The 17,890-nt window shown below is 36.7% G+C and overlaps 2 protein-coding genes across 6 annotated transcripts in view; one reads left to right on the top strand and one right to left on the bottom strand.

Moving 5' to 3' along the window:
• Window positions 1-17,890, top strand: part of LOC143464762 (cadherin-23-like) — a 42,485-nt gene that overhangs the window by 3,196 nt on the left and 21,399 nt on the right. Inside the window, exons 5-24 of one of the 2 annotated variants that reach the window (XM_076962733.1) lie at window positions 374-504; window positions 8,071-8,182; window positions 9,066-9,219; window positions 10,434-10,649; window positions 12,305-12,465; window positions 12,612-12,741; window positions 12,826-12,997; window positions 13,214-13,379; window positions 13,550-13,661; window positions 13,942-14,102; window positions 14,252-14,357; window positions 14,562-14,692; window positions 14,896-15,070; window positions 15,154-15,302; window positions 15,475-15,655; window positions 15,833-15,969; window positions 16,115-16,315; window positions 16,384-16,512; window positions 16,697-16,804; window positions 17,039-17,171. In XM_076962733.1, the coding sequence (XP_076818848.1) occupies window positions 374-504; window positions 8,071-8,182; window positions 9,066-9,219; window positions 10,434-10,649; window positions 12,305-12,465; window positions 12,612-12,741; window positions 12,826-12,997; window positions 13,214-13,379; window positions 13,550-13,661; window positions 13,942-14,102; window positions 14,252-14,357; window positions 14,562-14,692; window positions 14,896-15,070; window positions 15,154-15,302; window positions 15,475-15,655; window positions 15,833-15,969; window positions 16,115-16,315; window positions 16,384-16,512; window positions 16,697-16,804; window positions 17,039-17,171 (2,965 nt within the window). Of the gene's footprint in view, window positions 1-373; window positions 505-5,628; window positions 5,710-8,070; window positions 8,183-9,065; window positions 9,220-10,433; window positions 10,650-12,304; window positions 12,466-12,611; window positions 12,742-12,825; window positions 12,998-13,213; window positions 13,380-13,549; window positions 13,662-13,941; window positions 14,103-14,251; window positions 14,358-14,561; window positions 14,693-14,895; window positions 15,071-15,153; window positions 15,303-15,474; window positions 15,656-15,832; window positions 15,970-16,114; window positions 16,316-16,383; window positions 16,513-16,696; window positions 16,805-17,038; window positions 17,172-17,890 lie in introns of those variants that run through there. The other variant, XM_076962734.1, reaches the window with a different exon arrangement.
• Window positions 412-7,445, bottom strand: LOC143464764 (uncharacterized). 4 transcript variants are annotated; one of them, XM_076962737.1, is made up of 12 exons: window positions 7,259-7,445; window positions 7,017-7,145; window positions 6,501-6,728; window positions 6,332-6,400; window positions 3,857-4,032; window positions 3,637-3,744; window positions 3,457-3,543; window positions 3,267-3,347; window positions 3,074-3,175; window positions 1,947-2,021; window positions 1,702-1,857; window positions 412-652 (listed from the first exon to the last, which is right to left on the bottom strand). In XM_076962737.1, exons 1-12 carry the CDS (start codon window positions 7,317-7,319, stop codon window positions 545-547), a joined length of 1,380 nt encoding a protein of 459 aa, XP_076818852.1. In that variant the 5' UTR covers window positions 7,320-7,445; the 3' UTR covers window positions 412-544. The 4 variants fall into 4 exon arrangements, with proteins under 4 accessions (XP_076818852.1, XP_076818853.1, XP_076818851.1 ...); XM_076962738.1 differs by having other exon boundaries at window positions 3,646-3,744; window positions 6,332-6,403; XM_076962736.1 differs by having other exon boundaries at window positions 6,332-6,403.

The raw sequence follows: 17,890 nt of genomic DNA on the forward strand, positions 1-17,890 counted from the left end.
TCTCTGTGATTTTCTTTTGCTTATAATTACCTAACCAAGAATTATTAATTATTTTTCAAAACTATTTTACCAGAATATTCAGTGAGTAGTGTTCTTTCATATTAGATCAACTTGTTTTTGAACTTACCCCTCACTTCAAGGTGCCAGTTAGCCTAAACTTTTTCAATGAACTTGTTTGACTATAACGATAGAGATTTCTTAATAATAATCCCTAAATAAAGGTACTGTCTCAGCCGACAAGGATCAACATTAATATTTATGCATTGGTCATTCCCTGAACTTCTAATTAATGCGAAAGCAAAACGTCGTCCAACATCAATCCTTCTTAAGCAAACATAAACATATTGCCAACATATCCTTTCTTATTATCCAGGAGGGTGACCCCAATCCATTCGAAATAATCTTTACGTCTGGAAGGATTTTAATCTTGCAAGAAAATATCGATTACGAGGAGTTAACCACATATCGGCTGCTCGCCGTGGCACGCGATCAAGATAGAAACAAGTATGATAAATGATATAGTGGACGTGTACTGCTCTTAGGCTTATCTTCTGTACTTTTCAAATTTTTGTTTTATCACCCAATCTGCGGTCGATCCTCTGCTGCTACCTGGCATCGAGAAGAGCCTCACTGCTGCTCGTTCGGTCCCAGCCTTTAAAAAAAATTAAATTTGTTTTTTAATTGCTATATGGTAATTTTTTGGTTTAAGTTTGATTTGTTTCTAATCTTGATGTCAGACAATTTTTTTTCTTATAAACAAATTCTAATAAATTTTTAACTGAGGTGGTTATCAATATTTGGCAAAAGATCAATTTCAAATTTTAAGCTTTCACAAAAATATCACCAAGTTGACCAAATGATTCCAATTATTTTCGCGCTGTTAAATTTGTGATTTCGCTGTCAGAGTGCAGGTCAACCGTAATAATGTGTCCAGCGCGTAGAAAGTGCAGTAATGGGGCAACGTTTTTACGCGAAATAAGCACGTCGTATGGTTTTAATCCAATATCAACAAAAATCCGGCCATTTTAGGCGTTCCGTGACATCGAATTAGCGTTTTATTTCCCACAGCATAAAAGATTGTCGCAATGCATCATAGAACTAATACAGCCAAATTAACGGGCAATAACGCGAATAGAACCCAATAACCGAGTTGTTTCGAATTTTTATTACTTTTTTATTCATCGTCTAATAGTTTTATTGCTTGACATAAATCTCGCTGACTTTATAAATACCCCATGATTTACAATATACAATTACACGTACTGTAATTGGTTTCGGGCAAGCGTATACGCATATGTGATCAAACAATCCTTATAACAAAACTTTATTCGACTCACATACCAAACAAGTCAATAACATGTTGGCCTGTTAATTGATAGTTACGAATCAAATGAAGCATGCATGTTCAAAAGGGAATGAGTCAGATACGCAAAAATGATAAAGAAACATTATCCTGGTTTTATAGATCGTTTTAAGTTAGGTATTTCCAGTCCAGTATAATAGTGAACCTGACTAAATTACATAAACGCGATTCAAGAAAAAGATAATACGGCTCGTGAAATGCGGTATCGCCCTTAAATTATTAAAGATATGGATCTTTTCAGGAATGCACCATACACTTACCTCAGACAAAAACTAATAATTGTTTTACCTTGACATAAAAACATCTAACATAGCCGATGGTTTAACCCGATGTTTTACCTGTACACCTGACTGTTTTCCGCTGTAACAATGTAGCATATCGCCGCTGCTGGTGACGTCATCACCGATGGCATCACTTGCCGATTTGAACCGTCGGTTGACTTTCTGCTTCGTCATACCAGAATTAGTTTCAACCGTAACCGTGGAAGGTTTTGTCTAAGGTGCAGTAAAGTGTTAGCAATTCATGGAAAACAGATAGAAAACTTACGATTTCCATGGAAGTTAACAGCTATCTTAAGTCTTACGTCATTTTTATTCACTTGATAGCTACTCAATGTTGGTTTGCTCAAACCAGGGTAAACATTTTTGCTGTCACGAATCTGTAATATTGAAAGCGTTTCTATGAAATATTTCTGACTAAAGGCTTCGCATAAAATGTTGTAATTGCTTGTCCATTGCCAATATAAATGTCGCACGGTGCGTGTCACAAAATCAATCGAACTGTGTGGGTTACGTCTGAAGCACTTAGTTATACGCTTAGAATAAACATGAGAGCTCCAAACAGAGGACAAATGAACTTAAGCATTAAGTTAAATCTGGTGAAACAGCCTTTATTCTATACGTTTACAATAAATGATCATCACTAAAACCAACCTGACAAATTCGTATGATTATTTCTTTCAGTATTTTTGAGCTAAACTATGCTGTATAACGAGGCCCAACCCCCACAACAAAGGAAATCTTTTGAGTCATAAAAACAATGTCAATTACTTTCCGGGAATTGTTCGAAATATTTCTCAGAGTGTTGAAGCAGCATGTCGCGGACGTTTGTCTTTATTCGGCATGGAAGATGTTAAAGCAGGTCAAAAAGACTTTGAGCATAATTCGGGTCAGGTAGATCTTCTATTCCGCGAATTTTTTAAGTCAAACGTACAGGCACCGTTCTGTTTTGCCAAAAGGGCTAACAGTAAAACATATATGATGTCTAGTTAGCAATAGGTGAAAAGTTTGTAAAAAAAACAGTCCCAACAGTTCTCCATCTTGGAATGCCCCCGCCCATAACGTTCTGAGCATTCGAAATTTGTTTTGCCAACAGGATTGCCACATATGTTTAGTCCCCATACCTAACCCCATGATTATTATTTTTATTAACCCAATTCAAAATCGGCACAAAAGGAATCCATTTCCTATTGAGGAAACCGCTCCGAAACCAGGACGGAAACATCTCGTTTTCGGACGTATGCAAAGGCGAGAAAAAGAATGTGAAAATTTTTAAGCGTCAAGGCAACTGGCTTTAAAAAGTAACACATGCAGCCTTGATTACTTCTTTGTTATACTGTGGTAAAAATCCTATGCCCCAGTCCGGTACCCGTGCTTTTGTAACACACTTCGTATTATATGATTTGTATAGATTGTTTATAAATATACATACTCCTCTCCGCTTTTCTTTGTGAATTTTTTTCTTTGGCGTTGTGGCGGCTCTGCTATATAATATAGGGAATGTGGAGCGAAGAAGTTGTTGATGGTGCTTTGGCTGTAAGGTTACATGACACAAAACGCTAGACATACTGGACATGGTTACTATAAATTCCTGGTTTCATAACATGCACATTTAACCGAAATACCCGACTTAGTCTTTCCAAAAAGTCGGTCTTGGGATCAGTTCTATCTACCGGATTTCGTGTCAAGCTTCTCTCTTTGTTGTTCTGCATTGAAGATAAAAAGCAACCAAGTTTTAAACGCATTGTGCTAAAATCTTTTGATATATTTTAACTGCCAGTGATTTGTTTTAGCCGATTTCTTTATGACATATACCTTTGACAACTTTGGCGATTCTTCTTTCGAAATTTTGCTTGGCCCAGCTTGAGCTGACGATTCCGTAGCCGTATTTTGATCTTGTGGCTTTCAGAAAAAGATTAATTAGTGGGGGCAGACCATGTGTATATTTGCCTATAGCCTACTGATCGAGCTTAATATACGTTCCTTTTTGTACACCTGGCTCACTTTGTGTTTTGGAGTTGTTTCATCGTTTGCTTCCGTCTGATTTGCACTGGTTTTACTTGCTGTGGGAGAAGGGCTGACCAAACTTAAAAGGTCAAGGTCCTGGAAAAAGTTTTTGCTTAATATTAATCACAACCAAAGAAATAACGACGCTTACGACAACCTGACATACAAGCAACCTGTTTTCACAATTTAGTTTAATGTTGTAGTATACCTTTAGCCGTTTTATTACTTCTTCAGCGATTTTCTTTCGAATAAGTTCGTTCAGAACCATTTTTAGTTTCGCTGTTTCATCCTTTGCCATTTCTCGCAAGTCTGACGTCATTGATGACATGTTTGGTGCTGATGAGAATTGATGGGTGCTGGCAGATTGTTGTTTTGTTTTAATCTCTGAAATAAATTTTGAGGAACAATATTATATTTCTTTTGCACGTTAGTTTTATACGTCAGTACTTTTGACTATGATAAAATGATGCGAGTTATTACTGGTCAAAATAATGCATTTTCTTCGAAAAAAAATTTTGTGATTGAAAATGTCTACAAAATTATGTATCACGAAATCTTAACCAATATTTGCGATATTCTACAGCTGAAAGTTATTATGAAATCGAGCTATTATCATGCGGGATTTTGTCCTTGCGGGTAAAAGAAAGGCCTAATTATTTCAGTGCTAAGTAGACTTAATTTTAAATTAATAACACTATAGCCGATTTCTCACATTCACGTCGTGTAAAAACTATGGCTGAGAAAGTCATCTCATATATCGCAAATACCTATTTCGCCGTCTAAGTCATTTTCATCCAACAGCCGGGCGTAAAAAACACGTACCAAAATGTCTTTGTTAAAAATAGCTTACCATGGTTATCACTGGGACACTTAAATTGGTGTTACAATTACGCTATTGCTGCAAATTAGTATAAAATAAGACTTTGTTTTCATACAAGCAATGATGTACGTGAGAAGGAAAAGGCCTACTACTGGCAATTAACAGTTAGTGAACTTGGCAGCTTGTAGTCAACTGCATGGCCAATTGGCCATATAGGAGGTTAACAGAATTTTCAGAAATTCCCAGTTTAATCCAAATCGATCTTATAAGGCTTTTCCCAGAAGAAGAAAAATGTTCCATATAATTAACAATTTCCCATATGACGCTACTCAGAATATTGTGTGTCTCTAGTCTTGACATATTCGCGAAATTTATGCAGTAGTTGGAAATTCTAAAGAAGTCGGGTTATTGTTATTCTATAGAGAAGATTAAGTCTTGTGGGAAAAGGAATTTCGGAAAAGAGGTCATGTCAGATCGAAATTATGCCTCCGTCGACCACAGCACCACATGGTGAAATCGACCTGGGTCTATATCATGCTTTCCCGAAAACCAATTTCCATAAATAATAACCATGATGCTATCCCAAAAACTATACGATTCCCACAATAATCTCGAATTTAGGCAATGCCGATGGTTGGATGTATAGTCTACTGATGTATAGAGTTGGGGATTTTGTCATCGGGAAAAGTATGTACAGTGCTTCCTACATACACTCCTTCCCCAACATGAAACGTATAAGACTTGTTTATCTCTTAAATATAACAATTCAGTTATCCGTTTATTGCTTACCCGCTCAAATTTCAAAAAACATTGTCCTAACTCAGGGGCGGGCAACTTCTTCGGTCGGCGGGCCTGATATGAGAAAATGAAGTACTCGGCGGGCCGGATTCCTGAATAGATTGGAACGCAGCTTTGTCTTATTAATGTTCATGGTCGAAAATGTTTGCTCATAAATGTATGTAGACCCGAACAAAACAAGTAGATTTATGGCCATCTTTCTCAGGTTGGCAAACTTGGACTTATTTAGTGACGCAATACAGGGATTGCGGCAGAATGTGGCCGCGGGCCACATTATCATGTAAGACCGGAAACTGTCTGCGGGCCGCTCAAAATCCCGTCGCGGGCCGGATCCGGCCCGCGGGCCGTATGTTGCCCACCCCTGTCCTAACTGAACCGGATAATCGAGCAAGCACTGTATTTCGGGTCTTGTGAAAGGGGCGTTTCCCAATTCATGTCAAATGGTGAGCTCGGTTTCATTTCTTTTGAATTTATCGTGCATTGTAAGTCACAGCTGAGGCAACCGTGATAAAGTAAATATATAGGTTTAAAACTTTGGAATAGAATGGCGATGTGGCGTTCATTGAGCGCCAATATATTTACTATATATTTACAGGAATTGTGTGAACTCATAAATGCGCCGCAAGGAAAAAGACGTTATTGTGGTTCCCTACAGACAGAAATTGTGGTTGAAATCGATATTTTGTTGTATTAGTACAAATCAGCATCTTTTGAGGGCTTCTAAACACTATAGAATAGTCACCAAAGGTTTTTCAAACTCTCACAGTAATGTCTATTTTTTAATTCTGTGACAGTAAAAAATTTTGTTCCCAATTAGTTGTTTAAGGCTACGACCTTGGTGACGTTTTTATGTTCAAAGCATAAAAACACAACATCTATGCCTTATACATATACGTAACTTCTTGTTTTAAGAATTATGACTTATCGAAAGGGGACAGTTACGTGTTTTCTGGGCATTTCTATGTTTACGGCAAAGTTTGACATAGCCTACATATCTGACAATTTTCGGTTTTTGCTTTTCAAACCAGCAAAGCAAAGATGAAAATAAAAAAATCTTTTGCTCACGCGTCGTTTGTGTTTTGGCCTGCACAGTTTCTGGTCGCTTTGGTAAATCTTCTTTAGCGGACGACAGGCCTTCTAAAAAAAATTCGGATAATTCTCTTGTTATACAAATCTTCTCATAAACGGTCTGTTAGTCTTATCGTGCATAATCTATGAGCCCTATTTTTCTTACGTTCCCTCTTTAATCGGTCCGCTAACAGGTAGAGCTTGTTTCTTATTATGGCCGTGCATCTCCGGTAATCTTCCTCAGATATTTCTTCCATATTCTCAGGCTTGGGATCGCTCGTATCACGTGACGTACAAGCATCGCTCGTGTCACGTGACGTACTGGCCGCGCCCGTGCTCGTCGTTTGATTTTCTTCGTTCAATTTTAACTTGCCTATTTTCGCTGTCAGTTGCTCTAGTTTGAATCAAGGTAGATTTTTTAATGGAAACCCTTAGCATAACTTTCGATAAAGTAATGTCCTAATTCGCTTTAAAGCGTTTAACAGCACGGAAGCAGACTGCAAAACAAGCCGATTTTAAGAAGCTGTTAGTTAAAGAATTTCTACAGCAGGTACCGATGCTGGATCTCAAATTTTGGTGGTAAACTGGTAACTTGTCATTTCAAACCTTTCGTTCATTCGTATGTAATGAGCTACCTGTATTAGGGTAGTAGGCTATTTCTTGAAAATCACGTCATTTATACCTGCGTTTTCCACGGAATTTTCTGTTTGCCTTCTATGCGACAGGTGGTAACGAACAGGTTCTCCTGCTTTTGGCTTTTCGATTCCAAGATCATCTGTAATTTCATCCTTCTCATCATCCTCATCTTTATCTGGTGATTAGCGTAAATATTAAATTTTATTCGACTTTTATCGAATAGGACTTTGGTTAAAAGGATCCCATTTAATTTCAAAATAAATTTCTATCTGCTTAATGCATCATTACCTTTTGAAGTTGCTTCGTTTTCCTCATAGAATGTAGAATATCGAACATGCAGTGACGACATTTTAATTGCCAACGGAAATACACTCCCTAATTGTGAGACAGCAACCTAAATCAAGGCATCGGTTCACTCATTGTCAACTAATCTTTGTCCTGTTTTTGCTACCGACATGCTTAATTGCGAAAGTCTTTTTCCTTTTACCCATAAACTATTTGGTGTTGTGTTTCGTCACATTCAGGTATTGTTGCGAATATATAAGTACAATTGTAGAATAACAATAGGATCCTGTTAGACTTTTTGTATTGACACTCCAACGGTCTATATTTAAATGCTTTGCTGCAAAACTGAAGTCACTGGTTTAAGTACAGTATTGTACATTTTGTGTTATCATAAAGTATTTGATAACTGTTTTGCCGTCGTATTTGACATTTATAATAATTATAATCGTTCTGGAAGCTGTATAAGCTGCAAATAGCAAATCACGCTTCGTTTTTCGATTTGGACAAAACTGTTGCAGTTGTGGCAAAAAATTCTCGCTAAGCTTCTTGATAATCAAAGCAATACTGTAAAAGCTTTGATTATTGTCAAGACGTTTCAATCCATCGTCTTTGAAAACAAAGTATATGCAATAAACAAACGGAAAAAGTTTCTCGATATTTAGTTGGCCTGCATTTCCTTCTGAAGTAGGCTTTCTTCACGTTCCGGAAGGAGCCTTTTACAGCTTTTATAAAAAAGTTGTAGGCCAACACCAGACTAGCATTAGAAGTAGGCCTAGAGGTCGTAGCTGGTGTTTTTATGAATTAATTATTCGCAGCCCTTTGTCGTCGTCCGTTACCATAGTGATCCACGTTGATGACATACAAGACACAGATCCAATATTTGAAAATCTTCCGTATAACCGGACAATTGATGAAAATACAGATGTGGTATGTAGGCACATGGTTATTAATGCTCTTATACGTTGTCTACTGTTTATGCTTGGATTAACCATCGTTGCACGCAATATTTTATTACAAGCTTTTATCGTTGTTTTACCTATAAGATTATTTTAACTTAATGTGGTTTATCTGATTATAACAATGAACTTTGGTATAAAAAAGCCAAACATGCATCGCCTACTAACTTGCCTTTTTGCAAAGCGATTATAATGTCATGTTGCGTTGAACAGTCGAGAAAAATTCCGATATTAAATGTGCTCCAGTAGAAAAATAATGAGGAATTTTTCTGATTCATTCTGGCCTATTATTCTATAGCAATATTATATTAAATACTTTATCCCGGTTAATTCAGTTTTGATTCATCAAAATGACTCACTTGGATACACTGCTAATGATCAAATAAAATAAGATCCTTTATTTGATTAACTGAACCACCTTCTTCAACCATGTCATTTCAGTTCCCATGGGAACGTGACTCGCCTTCTAATGTCGTAGGAAACCATTGGGGATTTCCCCAATGGCAGGGTGGTTGAAAATTGATCTGTTTGAGAAGAAAGCAGCCTGTTGTAATTGATATAATAATCTTAACTCTCCCTGGATGGTGCTATTAATTTTCTTTCGCATTATCTTAAAATTGAGCGTTTTTGAAAATCAGACTCAAAAATGTACGTCACTTTCACAGTAAAACGAAACTTTTTATGCTTCAATCCTGTACTTTAACTATTTTATTTTTGCGACAAAACACCAAACTGAGTTAAAGATCTGTTATAGCTATAGACATCATTTGGGCAACCAAGTTTCCACTTAATATGCGACTGCAGTCACCATTTTCCGCCGTAACAGTAACAATGAGCATCTACACTTTATACAGGGTGCCGAAGTCGTTTCTATCCAGGCTGTAGATGGAGACAGGGGAATACCCAATGACATTGCATACTCATTGATTGCGGGAGACGACGTCGGAAATTTTTTGATGACGTCAAACAGAGTTAGAGTGGCAAAGAACATCGACAGAGATCGGTCGGGTGAGTTGGAATTAGTCGTTGCAAAATTTCCTTTTCTTCACTTTTCATTCAATCGATTGTAGCGTTGTGTCCATCTGGCGAAGAGCAAAGTATTGGGCAACTGTCACTATTGTCTGTTGCAAATTTAATCATTGTTGATAATGTGACTGAAAACATATTTCAACTAAGTTTGCCGAAATAAACAAAGCGTCAGATACATAGCATGTATATTATACATTAGAGACTAGACTAATAGCTTAACCGAGTAACCAATGACTTTCATGCAGTTAACCCTTCAGGCTTGATTGGTTTATATGTTCTACACAATCTTACCGAAATTTGCACGTATACGTGACAAATGATAACTATAATTAAATTTAGTTTAAAAAGAGGGATAAGCTGAAACATATAAGCTACTTTTTGTAGTCACATGCTTATGAAATTTGTGATATCCCTGCCCTCACCTTCCCAATTATTTTGACCATGATTATTTATAACCTATGGCTGATACTTTTTCCAGATGTTAACGGGCACCATCAGGCATTTCAATATGTGCTATAGTAAAATAGACTTTCGTGGTATGGTAACCAAACTTTTTCTCTACCGGGAACCTTCCCGCTTTACAGCTAGTCACTTAGCTCTTTTTGTCTCATTAACTTTTAATCGCATATCTTAGGTAAAAACATCCATCTTTTCACTACAGAGTTAAAACGTAGACTGCACCAACTATTGGTCACCAAACTATCGTACCATTCACCATCATCAATCAACGAGGAAAAAAGATTCGCGGGTAGTGTGACATGCTTCGGGGAAGAGTTGTAGGGAACAAAGAAAAACGTGCACGTGTATATAGAACTACAATTTCCTAAAAACGATAAAAACGATAACGGTCACAAGTGCCACAACGGCAAAATACCACTACACAACAACAAACCACAACCCAAACTAGTGCTCCAACAATTGGACCACATAACATTAAAATGCAGTGCTTCTTAAAACAAGTGCGTAAAGATATTCTAGTGACAGTATAAGAAAATGAAATGTATTTTGGATATTGCCACTTTTATCTTGTCGCACTTTTTTGATCTACTCTAAAACTAAAACTATTCCAAAACTAATCAGCAGAGGTTACAAAACCTTTGCTTAAAGAATTCGTCTACATACCAGAAAAGTATTTTTTCTGCCAATTTACCTGGTGGCAAACGTAACAACATTCTTGTGCAATTATTTCGCAGGTTTCAACGGTGTTTTCCGGCTCACTGTGCGCGCAACTGAACTTTCAACACGGGGTTCATCAGGAGGAGCATACAAGGAGGTCAGCTTTGAAATCAACATCCGAGATTTGAATGATGAGAAGCCAAAGTTCGATAAATCCAACAGGTGTTCGTACCAACTTTCGCTACCCGAGAGCACACCTGTTGGTACTTTGCTACCACTTGGCCGCGTAACAGGTTAGCTGTTAGGTTAGCAAACTAAAACAGTCCGGCATTTTTAGAAGTAGAGCGGCCCAGGAAAGACCCTATAGAGCGCGATGTGGACCCGGGCCGGAAAGTAAATTTAGTTTAAATGTTGTAAAAACATAACGTCTAAAAAAATTGCTTAAATAAGAACGTTTTAAGTTTCACTGGTAGCTGATTTACTTCACATAAATATAAAATCAAACAAGTTTTATAGCCAAAACTTCCACAACTCAATTTGTAAAACTTGTGTTATTTATGCAGTTCAAAATGAGAGTTTATAAGTAAACCGGAACACAATTTGATGGGCCATATCTTATCCATATGGACGCAAACATAGCTATGGCGCTGTTGAAATATAATCGATAAAAGCACAAACATTTGTATTACTGGTACAATACTTTTAAACTTTCATGTTAAGGAATTAAGCGTAACAATGAATGTGATTTGCAAATAATATAGGCCCCATTGAAAGTCGTAGGTCCAGGTCAATAGGCCCGCGTGACACTGACTACACTAGACTGACCTGAGATCAGGCCAAAAATAAGTTTTACAAATAAGAAACAGTTACCTCGGCAACTGTTCTTTCAAATATGTTTGTAAAATGTTAAAAGTAGAAGGCCTTAGAATTGCAATGATTTGCGACTCGCTATAATTTGGCAAGAATTAATTTTTAGCTAAGTCCAGGCGAGGTTGCTGTATGCGACTGATAGGTGACGAAAACAAGGATCATTCTTGATTGTGACGCTATGTAGTTTTAAACGGACAGGCTGATAGCTTTTGTCCAACTCAGAGATGAAAGGCTGAACGAGCTTTTCTAGTCAGGCTCTGGTTCAAGCTTAAGTTTGTAAAAATTGTCGGACCGAATTCGGGCCGACATGGAAACACTTTTTTACAAATTTATAAGATAAAGGATTTGTTTTCGTTTCAGCTTATAGCAAACCGCTTGTTTTTCATTGCTAACAAAATAATCACGGTAGACATGTTGTTACTTCTATCATAGCGGGTAATCAATTCGAGTATTTTGTAACCTATAATGTAGTTTGTATAGAATACAGTAGTATAGGAGTACTACAGATTATATCTCCCACGCCTTTCATCCATTTGGTTTAATTTAACTATCCGGTCTATAGTAGGATTCATATATGTGCTTCTCTATAAAAAAAACTTTGACAAAGCACAGCACAGTTTTTCAACATGAAATGCTTTGGTCAATTTCCAACATCGGTCAGAAATGTTTCGAAAACTGTTTGTTGTTATTGAAGTTTGAGACAAATAGTTGTAATTATGCCGTACTTACTTTAACAACTAAATTAATTGACCATGTAAAACGTTTTTCTGGGCGGCATGCGGCCAGGGTGTTGGACATCTAGTGGTAGCGCCATTGTAGGCCAATACAATTTTAATTTCATGATGTTTAAACACTTGTTTAGCGGCGAAAAATGTCACTTATACAGTAAATAAAAATGTATTTAAAACTATACCTGTATAATGACGTACCTCATCTCATCGTATAGTGATAAATACGCATACAAGCGGCCCACCGGGAAACTTCCCGAAGTCCCGGTAAGCTAATCTGCCCCTGGCGACACATACACGTTTTTATACAAAAAAAAACTTAAATTTAATTTTCAAGTTCTATCTTTCAGACAATGATCAAGGTGCTAATAGTGACGTCACCATGTCAGTCGATTGGAGGAAAAAAGACATGGTGACGGTTACACCGGTCACGTTTCGTCAGAGTGCTGACATTTCTCTTGTGTTGATCCGACCGCTTGATTATGAATCTTCAAGGAGACTCGAATTTAAAGTAAACTTAGCAGCCAAGACTGTATCATAAAGTCAGCAATAAAGTTATTTAAGTATACTTATATTAACGTTTTGTGGGAAACCTTATGTTGTATAATGTATATGTTTCTGGAACGTTCTTTCATTACTGAATCTTTATTTTTCAAGATTTTCGCCAATGAAACAAACAAGCCTAGAACACATACGCCTTGTGATATCAGAATTAATGTGGAAAACGAAAATGACAACGCTCCGGTATTCGAAGAATCAAACTACCAAGTCAACTTATCAGAATCAAGTATATCTTCGATATACCGCCCTGTTACGATAATCAATCAATCAACCACAAATTCTCAAATCCCTATTTTATCAATATCTCCAGCTCCAGTTGACAGCATCATCCTTCAGGCGGTTGCTCATGATACGGATATCGGCGACTTCGGAAGAGTTCTTTACTCTTTGGAAAATTCGCGCGGTGAAATCAAAATCAGGAGAAGAACCGGCGCCATTCGACTGACGAAAGAGCTAGACTACGAAGATAGTCAAACCAAGCAGTATGTTCAAATTTCAATTTCGTTTGTAATTTCACACAGGGAAAATCTCCCTGACCACAATGTTGGTTATTACAAATACCATGCATTGGACTACATTTAATGCATTTCGTAGTTCCACTTCACCAGCTATTGCTGTTTTTTTTATATAAATTTATGCGATAACATTGAAAATAAGCAGAACTTCATTCACATTCATCAGTTTCATGCAATTCACAGATATTTGCTGAGTGCTCGCGACATTGCTGAATATCCGCAAACGGCAAGAGCATTGCTGACAATCAACGTTTTAGATGAGAATGACAACCCGCCAACGTTTCTACCCACAATGCCGTCTCCTACAGTGAAAGAGAATGTCAGGGCGGAGGGCATCGCCACGATTCAGGTTAGCCAGTGATATATTTTCACCATGCATAGCGTGTTTTTCCACAATAGTATCGGTATAGTAATGAGTTACTTGTAGTGTTGATTATATTGAAAACAATATTGTTCATATATTTCTTACGATTTGCATAGACACTGGCTTAACATTCTTATCACAATTTTTTCTTGCAGGCGACCGATGCCGATACGTTTCCTCACGACCTCATTACCTATTCGATAGGCGATGGACCGTACAGTGAACATTTCTCCATCGACAGTCAAAGCGGCGTGGTAAACGTTGTAGGTGCGCATCAGCAATGCTTAAAAAATATTACATGCCGAACCTTTGGAAAACTACTTTATCTAACATACATGAAAGAGTTACATGTTGTCATTTACAGTGCGGTACACTGTATTTGTATGTTAATGCGCTACTTTACAGCCTTCTGATTGTAGACTTATAAAGCTATCTAAATGCTCAACTAAATACTGAAATACTTACCTATTATTTGTCTATTTTGGTTAGTCATGATTGCTACCTAGCTAGCCTAGCTGTTATCTATTTATCTATGTATAAATGACAGAACCACTCGATTATGAATCAGTGCAAGAAGGTAGGATTGAGCTCGACATAGTTGCAAGTGATTCCGTCTTTACCTCAACAGCGACGCTAGTGGTGTATGTTGAAGACGAAAATGATCAAAGTCCAGAATTTATCCAAATCCATGATTTCAATGTCACCGAGGTATAGTTTGTCTTAAAATTATTAAGCTTTAGTAATCAAATAATTGTGTTTTTGTAATTTGAAATAAACAGAAGTTATTCGACATTTTGTTAACGTTACATTAACACGGAAAATCCTAATAACTGAATTTCTAACGTTCTAACCGGAAGAATATTGGCGGAGGAATATTAGTTGGCTCCGTTGTCGCACGTGACTTCGACTCCGGACGAAATGGTGAAGTTAGTTATTACGTTACCTCGGGCCAAGAAAAGTTTGGTATGTGTCATAGATAGACCATTGGCCCAAAACTATACGCTTTATTCTTATTTAATCATCGTTAACAAAGTATACTGACTTCCTAAATTAATTATAATAATTATTTTTTTTCATTTTTTGCATGTGCGTTTTGCACAAACAGATTTATTTAGCGCTTGTCAAATCTTCATTTTACTAATTTTTCAAATAAGTTTTTCGTTTCAGTTGAAGTCTTTCAACTCAACGAGGAAACTGGCGAAATTCGGACGAAACCTGGCATTTCCCCGGATTATGAAAGATTTAACCTTTACGACATTACAGTGACCTCACAAGACGGAGGAAGCCCATCACGATCCGTAAGCAAATTAATTTATTAAAAATATGTTTACAATCTTGAATTACTTAGTACCATAATCAACAGCACGCACGTTGCTTAATTATTCAAGAAATTCCTTACTAAATGTGCAGCCGTCATCTACTTAAGAGTGCAACGTGTATGAGAACCATACTTACTAAGTCTGTAATTTAGATCTTGAATGGACTGTTTATGCATTTTCAGACTACTCGGTCTCTGCGCATCTCTGTGAATGATGTCAACGACAACCCTCCAAAATTCGAAAAACCCTTTTATGAGGTCACACTCGATGAAAACGAACGTTTGCGTGGTCTTCGCGTCCGAGCTACTGATGTTGATAGTGGAGAAAATGCTGTGGTCAGATACCGGATAACTAAGGGTAAGTCATGCTGTTTCACAAGGTACGTTTTTATGAGTACTTCAGTCAATTTATTTATTTTATATACATATGTGCATTTGTAGGGAATATCGGAAGAACATTCGGGGTATCGGAGGAGAACGGACTGATCTACGATAGAAGAAGACTCGATTTTGAGACTTTGGGAGGAAGAGTGACTTTGGAAGTGTCAGCAGAAGATAACGGAAAAGAAAAACTCAGTTCAACTACACAAGTAAGTTGTTATTGGTATTCTAGTGAAACATCAACATATTCATAGGTCGTAATACATTTTTAACATTTATGTTGGGCTTACGTAATTGTTTAAAATAAATGTTTCCCTATAGTATTTGTTTTTGTTATTTATCATCTATTAGTCAGTATTTTGGTCTTGATTCTTTTAACAGGTTGATATTATCATCAATGACGTCAACGACAACCCCCCAACCTTTCGTCCAGGTACTCAAACCATGTTCCAGGTTCTCGAGAACATTGTCTCCCCCACGGTGGCATCGTTTAATGCTTATGACCGCGACACCGGGGGTAACGCTAAAGTGACTTATTCCATTGCAAAAGGAAATGACGAAGGTGTTAGTCATTATTTCTAAATGTATTCCAATAACAAACATGTTGATTGGTTTCTATTTTTAGTTGCCGTATATACCTTTGCACAGTTAAGCCCGCTAATAGTTGATGGTACACACTACAACATTAGTTTGCTAGCGATGCTCGTTTGCCTTTATTCTACTCTTCATATTGACGCAGGTCGCTTCAGCATATCGCCCCTAGATGGCGAGGTTCGCGTTGCACATGGAGCCGAACTCGATCGAGAGACCCAGGCCTATTATAATTTAACGATCTGCGCCAATAACACAGAAGCATCGCCACCACTCCACGCTACTGTAAGCTTAGTACGCCAGTTTAAACAGTGATAAGGATCTTTTAGTAGATTATATGGCGTTTTAAACAGCCTCATGTCTGTTGGTTGCGTCAAGACCTCAAAGGCTTGATAAACGTCTCATTAACTAACAAATTATTCATGTGCAGTTAGACATTGTGGTCCAAGTCTTGGACGTAAACGACAACACTCCGGAGCTTATTGACCTCGCGAGCAGCCTGAATGTGAGTGAAAACACCGCACTTCTATCCTTTTACCGCCTGAGGGCGCACGACAGCGACTCGGGAAGTTACGGCGAGGTGGTTTACTCCATTGACAGCCCCGATGGCGTCTTTATCGTAGACGCAAAGGTACGTGACTGCTTTACCGTGCTTTATTATTGATTCGTCTGATTTTCTGCTTTTTTGCTTTTTTGCAGTCCGGTGTTATCGATTTAGTGAAGCCAATATTAGACCGGGAGAAGTCGGATCGATACATCTTGACTGTCACTGCCTCAGACAATCCACTCGACCCAGCAAACTCAAGAAGCACTACTAAGACCATTACGGTGAACATACCTAGATCTGATCTAAATAAATTAGTACTGCTAGTTACCACATAACTACATGCTAATATGAGCGGTCATTGTTGTGCTTTTCAGCCTCAAAGTTACCCCATTACTGATGCTAGCGCTAGTGTTATAACCGGGATTGCTTGGAACTTTTTATATAATTCATTTGACTTTTGACTAGATCTTGGTTGACGATGATAATGACGAGAGACCTCAGTTCATGGGTTCGACTCCCTACCAAGCTACTATCTTGGAAGAGACGTCGCCCGGTACGGCGCTGACTTTTACGGTAATTGTTATCTTGCATGTTTCATGCCAAATTTGAAATGCTTTCCATAAACTAGAATATACACTGCTTAACCTGCATTAACGTTACGGCAAGCTTGTGTAGTATTCTATCTCTTTTGTACCGTTGTTTATATAGTTTTTATGTTTTGTTATTGTTTTAGACGTGCCAAATATTGTGTTTATTTATTAGAACATTTTTGCATCTTGCGGCAAATTAATTTCATGATTTGTTCAGGGCGACACCCTTCGTGCCGAAGATAAAGACGATGGTCTTAACGCGGAACTGACATACACGATCAGAGGGGAAATGGCGTCATCGTTTAGGATTGATCGTGAAACCGGAATTATACAAAACCTCGTTAATTTAGGTTTGTTTACCAACGCATTAATATAACTTCAAATAAATACAATACTAAAACTGTTAAAATAACAAATAACAAAATAACAAAATAACAAAATAACAAAATAACAAAATAACAAAATAACAAAATAACAAAATAACAAAATAACAAAATAACAAAATAACAAAATAACAAAATAACAAAATAACAAAATAACAAAATAACAAAATAACAAAATAACAAAATAACAAAATAACAAAATAACAAAATAACAAAATAACAAAATAACAAAATAACAAAATAACAAAATAACAAAATAACAAAATAACAAAATAACAAAATAACAAAATAACAAAATAACAAAATAACAAAATAACAAAATAACAAAATAACAAAATAACAAAATAACAAAATAACAAAATAACAAAATAACAAAATAACAAAATAACAAAATAACAAAATAACAAAATAACAAAATAACAAAATAACAAAATAACAAAATAACAAAATAACAAAATAACAAAATAACAAAATAACAAAATAACAAAATAACAAAATAACAAAATAACAAAATAACAAAATAACAAAATAACAAAATAACAAAATAACAAAATAACAAATAACAAAACTGTCAGAAATACACAGAAGTCAACCACTTTCTAATAATTATAACAGTATTAATATTATAACCGTAATAACCTACAAGCAGCATTTTGAAATGTAAAAAAAAATCATAAAAATGAATT

Source organism: Clavelina lepadiformis, chromosome 7 (assembly GCF_947623445.1).
Source record: "Clavelina lepadiformis chromosome 7, kaClaLepa1.1, whole genome shotgun sequence".
NCBI classification, from domain to species: Eukaryota; Metazoa; Chordata; class Ascidiacea; order Aplousobranchia; family Clavelinidae; genus Clavelina; species Clavelina lepadiformis.